Consider the following 16333-nt stretch of genomic DNA (forward strand, 5'->3'; position numbering starts at 1 on the left):
CCTGTTTGTGCGCACCTCATTGTTCTTCTCTTTTTTTGCTCTCTCATTTTGTGTGTGTGTGTGTGTGTGTGTGTGTGTGTGTGTGTGTGTGTGTGTGTGTTTACACTACCGTTCCATTACCGTAAGTTTGGGGTCACTTGCAATGTCCTTGTTTTCATCATTAATATTGTAAATGGCTGATCTATATGCAATACACTTCCAATTATCAATAACCATTCATCCAATGTTCCAAAGGCACATTCTGTTTACTAATCATATACATTTTGTAAGCACATAATGTAATCTGAAAACTGCTGCCCTGATTGAAAAAAACAAGGCAACTGATCTCAGTTGGTATTCTGCCTATAATGGAGTGGAATGAACCTTTCGACTGTAAGTGACCCCAAACTTTTGACTGATAGTGTATATGCAAGTCTGTGCATGAGTATAATTCATACCTTGTATGTTTCAGCTTTCTTTAGCTAAGAATCTGAATTGGTGGGCTGACCTAACGGAAATAGGCCCCAATATGCCCCTACCGTGAGTTCATTGCTCATTGTTTGTGTTATCATTTTATCACAGTGAGTTTTTAGAGGCTTGTCTGTCCTATAGACTTTAGATTATAGCTTTTTATTCATGTGAATTGATGTAGTTTCAAATACAATGTACCACATACTGTACCTCTCTCCTTCCCTCCTTCCCTCCTTCCCTCCTGTTCTAGTTTCTCTAAGATGCACTATCATACCTCGTTCCTGGCCCGCCGTTGTGCCTCCCTCAATCAGGAGTCAGCTTTCCCAGGTAACACCAGCTTCTCTTCTCCAGGCCGCTTTGCTGTCATGTCCTTCACCTGAACCTAGGTTTCTACTCATGCAGAATGTCTTCAGCGAGGAGGTTAAATCCATGGGGCGAGGCTTTCCATGGAATGCATTTCTTTTCTTCATTCTTTTCTCTGGTTTTCATTATTGATGTGTGCACCATAGCCATGTGGTATTTAGTCTAGATTTCTGTAGATGTTATTCACTCTATGAGGCTATACAGTGGGTTCAGTAAGTATTCACACCCATGCTAAAGTTGACTAAAAAGAGGAATATAAAATCATCTTTTGAGAATTGATTGTAATGCCTTAATAAAAAAAAATGAGTAAAAATCAAACCGCTAAGGACACTAATTTTCTTTGTGATTGAAGAATGTATCGTAAATAGATAAATGTTCTTCCTTAAATACAGGGGGCATAAGTATTTGACCCCTATGTTAAATTCCCATAGGAGCAGGAGGATTTTTTATATGTTTTTATTTTTTAAAGGCCAGCTATTTCATGGATCCAGGATATTATGCATCCTGATAAAGTTCCCTTGGCCTTTGGAATTAAAATAGCTCCACATCATCACATACCCTTCACCATAGCTAAAGATTGGCATATATTATCTCATATTTTCTCATTTTGTCATTTAAGGCATTAAGATCGATTAACAAAAGATGATTTTATATAGTCAACTTTAGCATGTGTTCCAATGCTTTTGGAGGGGACTGTATATGTATAGATTGCACTTAGCCCATGGGTTCGGTCAATGTATTTTTAAATATTTGCATATTTGCATAAACAAGGCACTTAACCAGGGACAATAATCCAGTGAAATGTAGATGACATAAGTCACTTTGGACAACAGTGTCTGCTAAATGAATTCATGTAAATGTTACCAGGTAGAGGCCGATATTAAAGCCATATGAGGGTATATGTTGTGTTTACTTCAAGTAATGGTCTGCTGGAAGACTTGATGTAATGATATGCAGTGATGCCTTGTGTTGAGCAGTTCTGCATTAGCATATGTAATGATTGATGCCATTAAGTGTTTATGTTTGAACAAATTCAAGAAAGAACTGGATCTCAGTTAGGTGTTTGAGTCCATTCTTTCTTTGATACCTTAATGGCTTTGCGTGTCCTTCTCTGTAGAGTACAGCGAGAGATGCACAGCAAAGCTACCATTTGTGTGTGAGGTGTTGAATGTGACCACTACAGAAGCACAGCCAATAGGGCCACATCCTGATGGCCTACCCTGTGAAGATGGCTCCATTGCCTTCAGAGACAAGGTCTGACACACACACACAATTTCAATTTCAATTCAATTTTCAATTTAATTTCACTTTTAGAGCGCCAAAACATTACACTCTCCATGTCTCATGGCGCTTTACAGAGTGTTAAACATTCAAAGAGAAAAACTCCGAAAAACTCCGAAAACTCCGAAAAACTCCGAAAAAACCTCAGACAGATCCACGACTCAAGGGCCCAACCCATCTGCCTAGGGTCAGTTACAGTAGAGTAAAGTCATTTGTAGTATCAGAAGGTTCAAAAAGTCCAGTGTAGGGAAAAATGTCTAGATAGATAGATAGATAGATACTTTATTGATCCCCCAGGGGAAATTCAAGAAATTAGTCCATTAGTAATCCATTAGTAATTTCGGAAGGTAATGGGTCGCTAGGATGCGTGGGCCAGGGATCCGGGCAGGGAACCACAGCAGGCGATGGTAGGGCATTCATAGGGATGACTATGGCAATGGCAGTCAGAGGGATGGGACGTCAGGTGTGATGAGGGCCAGGCACAAAGATGGCTGATGACTGGTAATGGTTTACCTCATAGGTGAGGTATAGGGGAAAGGGAAGAGAAATAAAGTGGGTTAGTATTACTGTAAGTCATGATGGTTGGTATTAATAAGCATATCAATGGGGATATCAATTATTATACTATAGAGGGAAAAGGTAGAGGGGGAGAGGGAAGTAGAGGGAGTTGAATGACAGGACAGGGAAAGAGGGAGAGTTGAGAGAGACAGAGGGAGAGGGGAGAAGAGGAGTTGTACGGCATGACACATGAGAAGTCCATGACCGCGCTATGCTAAAGCAGCATAACTAAGGCATGGTGGAGGGTAGTCAGCACCAGCACAGGTGTGGTCAGTAGCCACCATGGGACGCATGACTGGGGCACCAGTCACACAAGCCCACAGCAGAGGTGGTCCATTCCAATAAGACCCTGAAGTGGTTGAAGTTCCACACTGCACCATACCTGAGACACACACACACACACACACACACACACACACACACACATTCACACACACTCACACACATCGAGAGAGAGAGAGAGAGAGAGAAATACTCTCTCTCTCCCTCCCTATTTTGTTGTCCCATCCACTTCAGTAACTGTCTAACTCACTCTCACACACATATAATATCTTCTCTTCTCTTCTTTCTAGATCATACACACGCACACTAGTAATCTCAGCCCACCCTAAACACACCACCCAAAACATCACACTCTCATGTAGCATCTTGTAGCTTATGGAACTTCACACTTCTCTTTATACATCCATTTGTGTGACTTTTGAGAAAGAACATTCTCACCAAGATGCTGTATGCTCTTTTGCTCTTGGTTGTGGTACTTATTGTAATTTCCCATTTATGTATGTTTGTGTGTGTGTGTGTGTGTGTGTTCTTTGCAGTGTTACACTGTGATCAAGCCTGTGGAAACCACTGCAAAGAAGGCCAATGAGATCTGCAGCAGCCACAGAGGCCAGCTGCTCACCATCAGAGACCAGGTGGAGCAAGGTGATCCAACGCTCCTCATCTCTATCAGTCTGGCCATCTATCTGTCCATCCATTTATCTATACCCTGTTGCTTTCTGGTTCACATACTCTGATTCATTTGCTTACTTCCTCTTATTCTTATACTTACTTTACACATTCTTATTCATCCATTTACTCTGAGAAATCTAACCACTTCTACTCAATACCACATTTATTCACTCACTCACCACATATTAACTCAGAATTTGCACGCTTGATGATTTTCTGTCTCGGTCTCCTCAGACTTCATCACCACCCTCCTCCCCCAGAGGACGTGGATCGGCCTCAAGCTCAAGTTGAACCACATGCAGTGGGTAGACAACACACCCGTCGACTACCTCAACTTCCACCCACTGGTGCATGGACAGTACCGACGCATGCACATCAATGCAAGTGCCACCATCTAGTTTCCATTCTTGCTTTCTTTTTTCCCTTTCAATGAACAGAGCTGTATTTTCAGAAATATTAGATTAAGAGCTATATAAAGTTATTATTTATCTGATACTAATATTAGATACTACATACTGAATATTTGATACAGAATGACACAGAATGATAAGCTGCTTGGTTTATAGTGTCACCTTGCCTGTTCTTACAGATGTTTAACCCAGAGGCGCTAGAGCTGTGCGCGTACATCTTCAGTGATCCAAGCTCTGACGTGCTGGGCACCTGGGATTACACGTTCTGCACTGACTTCCAGAATATCTCCATCTGCCAGCACTATGCAGGTAAGTGTGCAGATCCCTCCCACTCTGTCTGGATGCTATCACACCACTTGACATTTTACTCTCCCTCCTTATCCTCTATCTCACACACCATATCAGTATTGTCTACTGTCATGTCAGTTCCAACATCTCGTCTTGTTTTCAATCTCGTGCCCATTTCAAATCCCCCTGTACCTTGCACTTGTATTTGCATTCATTCTTCCGCTCTGTTCTTGATGTTTCTATTCTAGTCAAGTCTGCGCTCCTTATTTGTTCATCTACTATATCACTGTTCTGTTCTTCTTTTCTCATTTCATTTCTCATTCTTGTCTTCTGATTCTCCTGAAGTCATGCATCACTGCTCTCTTTGTCTTTCAGACAAGCCTGAGGTGGCGCAAATCTCCGAGGAACCCTTCACCGTGCTCAACCACACCTACCAGCTAGTGAAGCAGGAGAACATGACGTGGTTCGATGCACTTGAGCTCTGCAAGAACCAGAACCCTATCATGGAGCTGGCCAGTGTGGCCGATGCATTCCAGCAGGCCGTACTGACGGTCAACGTGAGCCGACTGGGCAGACCCGTCTGGATCGGCATGTACAGTGAGGATGTACGCACATTTGTAATAGCAGTATGCAGGGTTTTATACAGTTACCTGATGTACAGGGACTATCATTGTTTTATGTCACACTTTACTGGGTTTACTTGGTAATCTGACCAGGTGGGTTTGGGTTTGGTTAAGGCAATGGTTCTCAAACATTTTCGTTCATTCCCCACTTTAATCAAGGAGGCATCTCTCATCGCTCTAAGAACGTAGTAGGTCAAGCTTAAAAAAACATCACATGCATACATCAGAAGCAAATAACAGTTAGGTTACAGAAAAATATCAGTATCAAATCAATGACAAGGTGTCAATCCTTGCTTCAAAAAAAGGCTGATTTCAACATATAAAGAAAAAGGGCCAACTAGGCTATCATTGTGTTATAAATGAAGTTCACCACTCTCACAACCTTGTTCAAAATCTTATTCAGGTCGGGGACTGTAAGCGAGTGCTTCCCTATGAATGAAACAGTGCGTCCATTGCGTTGTTTGAGTTTGTCAAGCATAGATCGAGATTGCAGAACAGCAATTGTGTCGTTGGACAGATAGCCTTCAATTTCACTGCGCTTGTCTCGAACATGAACGTTTTTTTGTTTCCACTACAATTAAAATTCCAACGTCAATCATTATTATTTTTTGGACTATGGTTCCAGGACAGACTAATATTTCCATCTGATCAATGAAACAAGAGTCTACAGTAGATTACCTTGTTTGTGTGTTTTGTGAGATGGAGGTGCATGCTCGTAATTATCAATAAAGGAAAGCATAGGCTACAGATTTAAAAATCTCCCGTTTTTCACGTCAGCTCACATGCGCCCGCCCCACAGTTTGAGAAACTGAAAGTGATGTTCAGTAGGGTTCAACAACCATTTTAAAGGCTAACTTGAATTTCAATTAAGCGTCTACATGTAGGTTACACAACTAAAATGTGACTGTCAAATCTCTGACAAAACAGACCAGCTCTAAAGAAAATAGCCTACAGAGTTTCTATGATCATAGTATGTTTAATTGTAGTCTGTATTTGAAAGTAGCTTAGATTGGTTGCTAGCCTAGCGCCTACCACTTCTCAAATAAGACGTGGTCTGGCAACCAGATGTTCTTTTTCTCGTATTTGAAAAAATGGCCATGCAGGGGCCGGTTTCCCGAAGCCTTCTTAACGCTACGTAGTTCGCGACCTCTATCTTAAGCTCTACCTTAACATGTTCACGCATTTCCCGAAAGCTTCTTTGTTACGAATGTCTTTCGTACGTAGTTCGTTGGTAAGAGTGGTCTGGAGCTCTCCCTTCTTAGCTGCATCTTTCAGCTGGCGACGCTAGTCGCCGCCACTGTATACCCTACAGCAATCTTTAGACATCTGTTACGCATGCAAATCCATATGACAAAAAAAACACTGTTTTGGTTCGCCAATGATTTCATGTAAGTAGGCTCATTAAGAAAATAGTTTCTGGAAATGTTTTCACACAAATAATGAAACGTGCATGCATTTGAAAATAATTAAAAGCGTTATCCTCTTCTTGCTTCCCCCCTCCGTCCTACAGTGTTTAATGTGGGGGCTTGCTTTCACGTTAAATGTTAACCAAAGGCACATAATAGCCTACTGAATTAAATGAGGATGTTGGTCAACCAGCTGTGATTTAAAATGAAAAATACAAAATGGTAGGCCTATGTGTTTGCTCCTCCAAGCAAACACATAGCCTACATGTTACCGCCTCCTGCATCCAGAGGGTGATATGAATCACTCCCAAAATTAAGTAGTCTCTTCCTTGGGTCATTTCAGACCTTCCCTGGAAATTTAATCGAAATCCATCCTTAACTTTTAGAGTTAGCCTATCTTGCAAACAGACAGACAGACAAACAAACAAACAAACAAACAAACTAGAAAACCTGAAAAGCGTTCGAATATTGTTATCCATGCGGGAAACAAACTAACAAACCAACAAACAAACCCCGATGAAAACATAACCTCCTTGGCGGACGTAATAAAGAGTAGGCCTAGATCATTTAATTTCTACTTTTTGTCATTGTATGCTAATAAGTTCATCCACGTTGAAGTTGCGTGAATGTTATGAGGGCGATAGGCTATATGAGCAATGTTTTTTGTGTGCAAAGAACGCTTTCATAATACTGTCATGCCTCCCCGTAAAATAAAAAATCGATTTTTGAGCAATCGATGTCACCTAATTCAGCACCTTCTAGGTGGACAGTGCCCCGTACGTCGGACGTAAGTAGCTTTTCGTAGGAAGACTCCTAAGAAACAGTTTGGGAACCACGACTATCAAAGTAAATAACTTTGGTAAGATATTACTTTGGAGTCTTCGTAGCTCGCTAAAAGTGAACGTTATCGGGAAACCGGCCCCAGATCCGTTCATTGTGCGCCATGGATGTCTATCAAGATAAGATAAGATAAGATAAGACTTTATTTGTCCGTAAAATGGAAATTTGGTTCACATATTCATAATGAAATGTGTCTGTGCATAGCTCATCATGGTCTTGTTTTCCCCCCTGTTCTGTGATTGGTCCCCTATCTCAGGCAAAAATTAGGGCGGTAGTTTTTCAGACTGCCTTAACAATGTGAATGAAATCACCGCGCAAGGCAGGATGGGAACGCCCAGGCTAATTGGTTGCATGATTGTACCACATCATACTCTCTTTGTGTGTGTGTGGCAGTATGGACAGAACTACCAGTGGACCGACCGCAGCCACACGGTGTTCAGCCGCTGGTCCCGAGAGAGCACCGCAGGTCGCTGTGTCTACCTTGACACGGACGGCTTCTGGAAAGCCACTGAATGCGACCAGGGCCTAAGTGGAGCCATCTGCCACATTCCCCATGGTGAGATGGCACAGCAGGGCATCCTGGGAAGAAGGGTTATTTTAAGGTCTCAGAGAGGTTTCCTATAGTCTTAGCAAATGGCAAGTAGAACTTGTATATTGAGCTGTAAAATCAAACAGCCTTCCAAGTTACAACCAGTACAGTGAAAGACCAGGTGTAGTTGGTGAAGTGATATAAAAATGGATGGCATTCATATTCATATCAATTTCCTACAGTTACGCACAGTTACATTCACTATTATCTATTTAACTACAGTAGAAAAAATATTGTATCGTAATGTAATGTAAAATTTGTTATAACTACCAATGAAAGAAGAACAGATAGCCATGAGGTTGAATGAGGTCAGTATAGTAACAGATCTCCCCAAATATCCTGAATCATAGAAGATGTCATCACCCCGGAGTACACCTCCAGTCTCTGTCCCCACAAGGGCAATGGCCCCAACTGGTTCCCCTACAAGAACAACTGCTACACCTTCCAGCTGTTGCACTCCAGATGGGACCACCACGAGAAAGGCGAGGTCATGAAGACATGCAAGCAGCTCGGTGAGTGGCACTGAAGTCCTACTGCACACCCACTGGCCTGGATGTGTGGAAGTCTAAGAGATATCTGGCCTCATACACTTCCAAAGAAGTTTGTAGAGCAGTGGTTCTCAAACGGTGGTACAGTATGCATAGTCCTTCTAGTGGTGCTCCAGGAGTCGACAAAAAATCCTTATGTGGTACTCATTGTGAACCACAGGTTTGTGAACCACTGCTTTAGAGTATATGATAAATGTCATATAATATTATATAACCTACTCCTAATTATCCTAGCTATACATGTTGTTTTTCTTTAATGGAAATTCTCCCAGAGGCACTTTCGAATTGTTGCTTGATGTGGGTTGTATCTTCCAGACCCGTCGGCGGCGCTGTTGACCATCAGGGACGAGTATGAGAATGCATTTCTGCGGGAGAAGCTGCAGCCCCTGAAGGACCTGGCCCAGTTTGTGTGGCTGGGGCTGTACAAAGACAATGCCAGTGAGCTCCAGTCCCACACACTGCACCTCACTTAGCTCTGTGGTCCCTTTTGACTCGTTATGCGATCATTTATAAAGTGCTGAGATATACCTTTAAATGGAAAGTGTTGAGGTATACCTTTAAATGGAAAGTGTTGAGCTATACCTTTAAATTGAAAGTGGAAAACTATTCAGGTGAGATAGATAACATAGTCTGACAAAGAATAGTCCTAGCATTTTTTCTGCTATTCAAACCGTTAAATTCACGAAAACACAAAAACATGGCATGTATAACATCTGACCAGGCTGTTATTTTGTTAACCTTGGTTGTAGACTGATACGATTTTGAGGAAAACATATATTACACATTCTATGAATCGCAAATCGCGTTTCGCGAATCGCTTTTAATCCGATGGGAGCTTACTCTGTGATAATGCCAAAAATGATCTGATATCTGATGAATATCATAGGTCTACTACTGTAATATTATGTTCTCGATCTGAGATATGTGTTTTACCGCCCGCAGCCCAGCAGCTGAAGTGGTATGACGATACGTATGTGCAGTACTCCAACTGGAAGCATGGCCGGCCAGAGGTGAACAGGGAGTTCCTGGCAGGTCTCAATCTAGATGGAAGCTGGGATCTCATCTCCAAGAAGGAGTACTTCCAGCACTTCCAGCAAAGGAGTGTAGTGGCCTGCAAGATTGAACGCAGTGAGTTCAATGTGCCCTTGTGTCCGAGGCATTGCAGTTTGTAGTCTTCTGCCCCATTGCTTTTAGAGGCCACATGAAGATTTCTAATGGAAAGTTCTTCCTGATGTAGGAACCCTTATGGCAGGGCTACACTGAACCAAAGATACTTAAATACCTAATAGCTTTTTCAACCGTCTCTGGCTGAACACAAGCGAACAGAAGCTTCAGTTGAATGTTCATTATGGCCTGGCATAGGAAGCCCTCTCTGAGCAGAGGAACTTGGCACCTGTGTCTTTCAGGAGATGTCTTTCTGATTTCTGTACTGCTCTCTTTAGTTAGGGGAAATGTTTTGTCAAATGATTTAAGACAAATGCTAATTGTTTCCTCTATAGATCCCCAGAACGAATACCGGATATCTCCATGGGAGGTGAGGAAGTTTGTTAACAACAGCTACCATGTGGTGGGCCGCAAGCTCACCTGGTTCCAGGCCCAGGAGGAATGTGCACGGGGCGGCGGCCATCTTGCCAGCATTCACAATGCTGCCCAGAGCACCGAGCTGCTGGCCATGGCTAAAAGGGATGGTTTCCCCCTCTGGATCGGCCTGTCCAATCAGGATGTGAGCCTTGTAAGTGCCAGGTCTTCATTTTGATCAGGACATACAGTAATGCCTTTATCAGATTTGATGTTATTGAAGTTGATGTGAACGTTTTCAAAGACTTTTAGCAAAATATATTCTGTCTACATTAAAACAATGATAATAAAAAGTCTAGAATGTAGAGATCTAATAATAGGTATGATAATATATAGCTAGGTATAATAATAATAATAATAATATGATAATAGTAATAAAAAGAATTTAGGATTTCATTCTGACAAAGTGCATCATAAAGGTGTTACAGTAAAATGGTGGTCATTTGTGTTAATATTAGTGAATGTTTTTTCATTAGAGTAGGTATTTTAGTGTCTGTAATCTTTTCTTAGGGTTAATATACATTTTTTATTTAATTTTCTCTCTCTTTGTGTCTGTCTCTCTCTCTGTTCCCACCAATCAGGGTAATGGTTCACGTTATGAGTGGTCAGACGGTTCTAAGTTTGACTACAGACCAACAGGTTTCCACAACGGCTCTGTGGTGGACGGCTGTGTGTTCATGGACACCTCCGGGATGTGGATGAGCATCAGCTGCCAGGAGGAGATGGAGGGGGCCCTTTGCTACAACAGCACCTTAGAGCGTAAGGATGCTGGTGCCTTTGCCTCCTATCAACAGTCATGAGCCACTCCTGCTTCTGTTTTTTTATTGGGGGCCTACAGTAGCAGCAAAGCTGCGAAGGCACCCATTGAGTTACTAGCTTTTCCTATTATGAAATAGAGTTTCAACGGGCCTGAAAATTACAACCCGAACCGACCCGGCCCGTGGCTTTCAAAGGCCGAGCCTGATGTAACCCGATGTAATCAATATGAATGATCTACCCGAACCCGGCCTGCGGCCCTACGCCGAGGGTTGAGTTTTGCCATGTTATCCTATGGAGACTGACGGGCTGTGGGTGCAGTGGCCTAACCCACGTAAAAACCTAGTGAAACGATATTTTCCACAATAGAAACATGATATAAATGGGAAAACTTACTGTTCTTGCTATAAAAAAAAACCCAGAATCATCCACAGAGCATGATATTTCAATAACCGCTTCATACACGCTTCACTATGATGGCAATGAGTTGTTAGCTATTCATGAAGACGTATAGCCCCGCAACAATCTATCTAAGATAACACCTTTTGGGATTACAGTACCATTCATGATATGTAGTAACATTTTGAAGTTGTGGGAAGTTCACCTGCGGCAAGTTTACTTTTCACCAACTCCATCTTCTTCTCCAGGCTAAAGGCGTGCACGCAGCAGCATCGCGTCTGCCCCCGCTCCATGATTGCGTGCACGTTGCATGCAGCAGCCAGACTTTCTTTACGGTAGATAGATAGCCTAGATAGATACTTAATTGATTCCCAAGGGGAAATTCACGATGATTCACGGTAAACAGCAGCAATGATTAATAAATGTTTTATTGTTTTTTTCACGGAGCGGAAAAGATTCATCTGCTTATATTTTTGACCCGAACCCGCGGGTCCCATCGGGTTTGTCGGGCCGACCCGACCCATTGAGAACTCTATTTGGAGTCGCCTGGCTAAAAAGTGCAGAAATTTGGCAGAAAGTTTTGTGACACTCAACTGACCACTCACACTCATTTATGGATCTCTAAACCCAGCCATCTAGCGCCACCAACGGGTCAAAATTTTATCAAAAATGTAACCGCTGTGTCAAAAATTATGCACTGATTCAGGACTGTCCCATGACCACACTCACCAATTTACAGAACTCTATGCTGAACACTCTAGCGCCACCAATGAGTCGAAACTGGACTCGCATTCAGGCATATGACTATTGAACAGGCACCATTGGAATCCCTGGACCGACCTGAGTTCAATAACCCCCATTAAGTCACTGTCCGCCATATTGGACCTCAGCCATCTTGGATTTAGTCGAAAAGTTTCAGTGGTCACAAATTTCATTTTCACTGAACCTGGCGGAGATGATCTTCGGACCGAGCCGCACAAACGTTACTTGCTAGATTTTTTAATTTCAAGTTTGTTTGCCTGTGACAGTCAATCAAATATAGCGACGAAGCCACCAAACAGGAAGTGGACTAACATCTCAGTAACGCTTTGAGTTAACATAACAAAACTCGATACCATTAGTCAGGACACTGTCCCAAACTAGGTCCCCACTTTGCTACTTGCAGCTATATGTATTATTATTATTTCTAATTGATGTTACTGCTTTTAACATCTCTGATTTAAAATCTCACAACAATCTGCAGGCATGAGCCCTCAAAAAGCGCTGAAATCCAGCCTCTGCCCCAAGGCGGACAGCATCGCTCAATGGGTGGAACATGAGGAACACTGCTATGCCTTCGACATGACTTTCTACAACTACACTGTCTACACCCTTGACGACGCCAAGAGAGTCTGCAAGGAGCTAGGTAGATTTTGATCTCAGGAGGCAGTACCTGTTTTAATGAATTGTGGGGTGATACTAGTTGCTGATAGTTGTGCAATTAGTTCTCTAAGACCACTAAGTGCTAAATGATTGTGTCTACAGTATTTATGGACACTATTAGATTATGTTTACAGATGGCAAAATCAGATATGGTGCAGCAACCATTTTCAAAGAGAATTGGAGGGTTTCAGCGGATTAGAGTTTGTAAATTGGATTTGAGTATGTAATTGGCCTCAATATCAAAAGAAATGGTCAGGTTTGACAAGGTCTGTTGTACACGTGCTGTTCATATTGCTGAATGACCTTAGCTTGTAAAGTACCCTCTTTACACAGGAACATGTAGTGATGTTTACACACACAATGTAAGGGTTAAACATGTTCTGTTATGCCATTCCCATAGTTCTAGAAAAAAGTCTTTAAAAAGCTCTAGTTAACACATGCTCTTTGCCTTTTCAAACTAAACTAAATATTACTGTGTCTGATATTTGTGTATAGATGTTTCTCTCTGGGTTTTTTTCAAACGACCTGAATTAAAACATGTGGCCTATACGTGTGTGTTGCTATTAATACCCCTTTACATTAATGCCGTCCACTTCAATTTGATTGACAGATTCATCAGCACACCTGCTCAGCATCAAAAGTGAAGCGGAGAATGAGTTCATCTCCAAGTACATCAGGGACAACCCCCACATCACCAGCCGTGTGTGGCTTGGCCTCGAGTCAGACATAAAAAGTAAGGCAATCCGATTGAACAACATGAAAGCCCCCTCTCGCATGTGAGGGTTTAGTATGTAGCAGTTTCTTAAAGTTTGACTTTTTAGAAATAATTACATTGGTGGGCATTTTCATAGAGATTGGGAAAGGATGGTATTAACAAACATTTTTCTTTATTCTATGCACTGTTTTGTGGAATAATTATTGAGAAAATATTAATTGATTTGGTTGTTTGATATCCAGGATTTTTGCCATTGACGGGCGATAAGTAGATATTGCACTTGCTAAACACACAGCCTCTGTCCTCAGGCCATTTAAGATGGATGGACAACAGCACAGTGGACTTCTCCAAATGGAAAGACGAAAAGAAACCTCCGCCTCCAGGCATCTGCGCTGTCATGCTGACCAATGAGAAAGGCAGATGGATACAGACCAACTGCACATATAGCCGCAGTCGCATCGTCTGCAAGGCCCCTATGCGTGAGTGAACCATGGATCTGGATGTTTGTGTTTGTGATTATTATTGGAAAAAAACCCAACTGTTGAATTGTGGGTATAGAAGTGTGTTTTATAAATACTTGCAGCTGATCCAGGAGCGCATAGTGAAGCCTACAGAAAGGCTCTAGATTAGAAGGTTCGGTTTCTAAGAAAGTAGTGCAGTCTGAACTCATTCAGCATAACAGAAAGCCCAAAGAGCCTAGACTGATATTGTGTGTGTGTGTGTGTGTGTGTGTGTGTGTGTGTGTGTGTGTGTGTGTGTGTGTGTGTGTCTGTCTATAGGGTCAAGTGGCATCACACCAGCAGGGATCTTCTGCATCATTGTTATACCAGCCATATTTGGCATTGCACTGTATGTTGTCTTCAAGAAGACACGCCAACACTTCTTTACCGCTGTCCGCTACCAGCGCAGCTTCGATGAGGTCGACAGCACAAGCATCATTAACGACACTGAGTAACTGCACTCCTGCAAACTCAAGAGCACAGAAAAAATACAAATCGTGCCTTTCTGCATATGGACATGCTTCCAACATCAACTGAACCAAAATCAAGACTACACTTGCTCTGCATAAAGACCATTATTTATTATCATAACCACCGCAGAAAAATACATGAACTGAAACAAGAATTCAAGCTGATATTCACAGGTGATATATTGACTGAAGTTCAGAATGATGTTTCAGGTGATATAAGATCCGGGTACACATTTTATTTTATTTTATTGCAATTTTAAGTTGGTTTTAAATGTGTTAACTAAAGATTTTTTTTAAATGAAAAGACAAAATGCAGGGCTGTGGAATGTTAAAGGTTACAGTGATGGCACTGGATTGCTGACACTTGCTTTAGTTACAGTATGTGTTAACACTGGTTGTTATGTGAGAATTGAGAACGCTGTGAGCAGCTCAAACCCCCATTGGTTTGCGTAATGATTTGATTGACCACTGATAGGGTCTCGTGTGTGTTTCAAACTAAGTTGTAAAAAAAACATTTATAAACCTATTTTGATCATAATATAAGATACACTCCCACTGTTTTTAAGTTGTTTTTTTATATATATATCAAAGTACTTTGATATATTTTTGTTGACGTCAAAGTCGCTCTAACTGTGATGACCTGAGTGTATGAATTAATATTTTAAGATTATGCTTTTGATTTCTAAAAAAAATGTTTACATCTCTGAGTGGGTTTGATGCCGGAGTTGGTGTGATTCTTAATTCATGCACTGATCAAGGCGTAAATGCCCTCTTGTGTTAACTAATTGGCTAAACTTGTATTGTTTGATTAAGCAATTAATTTTTGAATTTGTCTAGAAGGTATTTGATTCAGTTCTCCCAATCACTCCCATGATATTATGAGTCAGTTAAGTCCATGTGTTCAGATGTATTGTGCAATCCAAAGTGTTAACAAATGGGAGACCTCACCCCTCTTCTTCTATGCACTCAAACTACTGAGAATTCGAGCACTTTAAAACTCTTTCCATTTATGTGTACATTGCAGTGCAGTTGTGATTTCTGTATTTTTTTTTAATAAACACTTAAACATATTGCTTAAGCATACATGCACCATCCTGACAATATATCTTTCAACTCAATGTGTAATATGTTAACATTATAGTTGTTAGCAGAAGTGTTTTTGTCCCAAACAACTTACAGACATTACAACTTACAAACATTACATTAACATTACAATTAGACATTTAAAGTAGTCATATAGTCCAAAAGAAAATGTAGTAATAGGCTAAATAAAAGTTGACTGTACAATAACCATAAACATACAAACCAAGAAGTTTGAATGAATTACAGTAGTTATATAAGGACTATAAATGGTGATGTTCCATGTGCAGTACACAGGGAAGCATTTGCTATAAGCTTATCTTAACAAGTTTGGTCACCAAATTATTTTTAAAAATAGTGTTTTTAAAATGTAAATTTCAAATCTGCTAAATGAATGACTTTCCAGGAATTTTCAGTAAATAACTGTCACCGCTGTTTTGTTTAGAGGCTTCAGTATCTCAGAACATAAATGAAGATACAGCTTGCCTAGGTCTGACTATTGTTGCACTTGTAGGACTGCTTCACTCATCAGTGTTGCCTTACTGTAGCTTGATAGTTGCAGACCCAAAACTCTATCCCAAACTTGTAAAATGGTACATTAATTTGTTTTACCAAATCACTTCTGAAGTGCCTCAAACACATCTTTCTTGTAAATGTATATGCATATAAAGCCCACCCCATGCCAGATAACGGACTGTGATTGGAAATCTCTAAAAACCCAGCATCCAAACGGTTGTCAATGAACTCTTTTCCTACAGACAGACCTGCAGAGTTCACGTTTGCTAAGAGTTTCAAGTAATGTATGGATACCAGGACTAAAGCAAATCATTCTTGAGAACTACCTTGTTTCTGTAAAATGCCTCTCTTTATACATTTTGTACCATAAAAACAACGTTGAGCAGTCGTCTGTCCATGAGGCTAGTACAAACTGTGAAATGCTGAGGAACAGCTGTACAAAAACGATCCACAGTCAAGAGCCACCCTCACCTGTGATAACTTCTGGTTGTACGCAGCAGTGTTGGGTTTGCTGACAACAGATTGCTGCTGTATCAGAGAGGAATCAATTTTCAAGGTTTAAAAGGTAAGGTCAGCGATTTTTGGCAGCA

The 16333-nt window shown here is 41.2% G+C and overlaps 1 protein-coding gene across 1 annotated transcript in view; it reads left to right on the plus strand.

Annotated features, from left to right (window-relative positions):
- ly75 (lymphocyte antigen 75) overlaps positions 1 to 15230 on the plus strand; it is a 33803-nt gene extending 18573 nt beyond the window's left edge. The window contains exons 19-35 of the mRNA XM_062527167.1: positions 452 to 519; positions 701 to 777; positions 1931 to 2067; positions 3471 to 3576; positions 3838 to 3983; positions 4193 to 4322; positions 4677 to 4906; positions 7564 to 7726; positions 8110 to 8271; positions 8623 to 8745; positions 9250 to 9435; positions 9807 to 10039; positions 10467 to 10644; positions 12284 to 12445; positions 13073 to 13195; positions 13486 to 13656; positions 13957 to 15230. Coding sequence (XP_062383151.1) covers positions 452 to 519; positions 701 to 777; positions 1931 to 2067; positions 3471 to 3576; positions 3838 to 3983; positions 4193 to 4322; positions 4677 to 4906; positions 7564 to 7726; positions 8110 to 8271; positions 8623 to 8745; positions 9250 to 9435; positions 9807 to 10039; positions 10467 to 10644; positions 12284 to 12445; positions 13073 to 13195; positions 13486 to 13656; positions 13957 to 14132 — 2571 coding nt within the window. The 3' untranslated portion in view covers positions 14133 to 15230. The remainder of the gene's footprint in view (positions 1 to 451; positions 520 to 700; positions 778 to 1930; positions 2068 to 3470; positions 3577 to 3837; positions 3984 to 4192; positions 4323 to 4676; positions 4907 to 7563; positions 7727 to 8109; positions 8272 to 8622; positions 8746 to 9249; positions 9436 to 9806; positions 10040 to 10466; positions 10645 to 12283; positions 12446 to 13072; positions 13196 to 13485; positions 13657 to 13956) is intronic.
- The last annotated feature ends 1103 nt before the right edge of the window (positions 15231 to 16333 follow it).

The sequence above is a fragment of the Sardina pilchardus genome, chromosome 23, assembly GCF_963854185.1.
Source record: "Sardina pilchardus chromosome 23, fSarPil1.1, whole genome shotgun sequence".
Lineage (NCBI taxonomy): Eukaryota > Metazoa > Chordata > Actinopteri > Clupeiformes > Clupeidae > Sardina > Sardina pilchardus.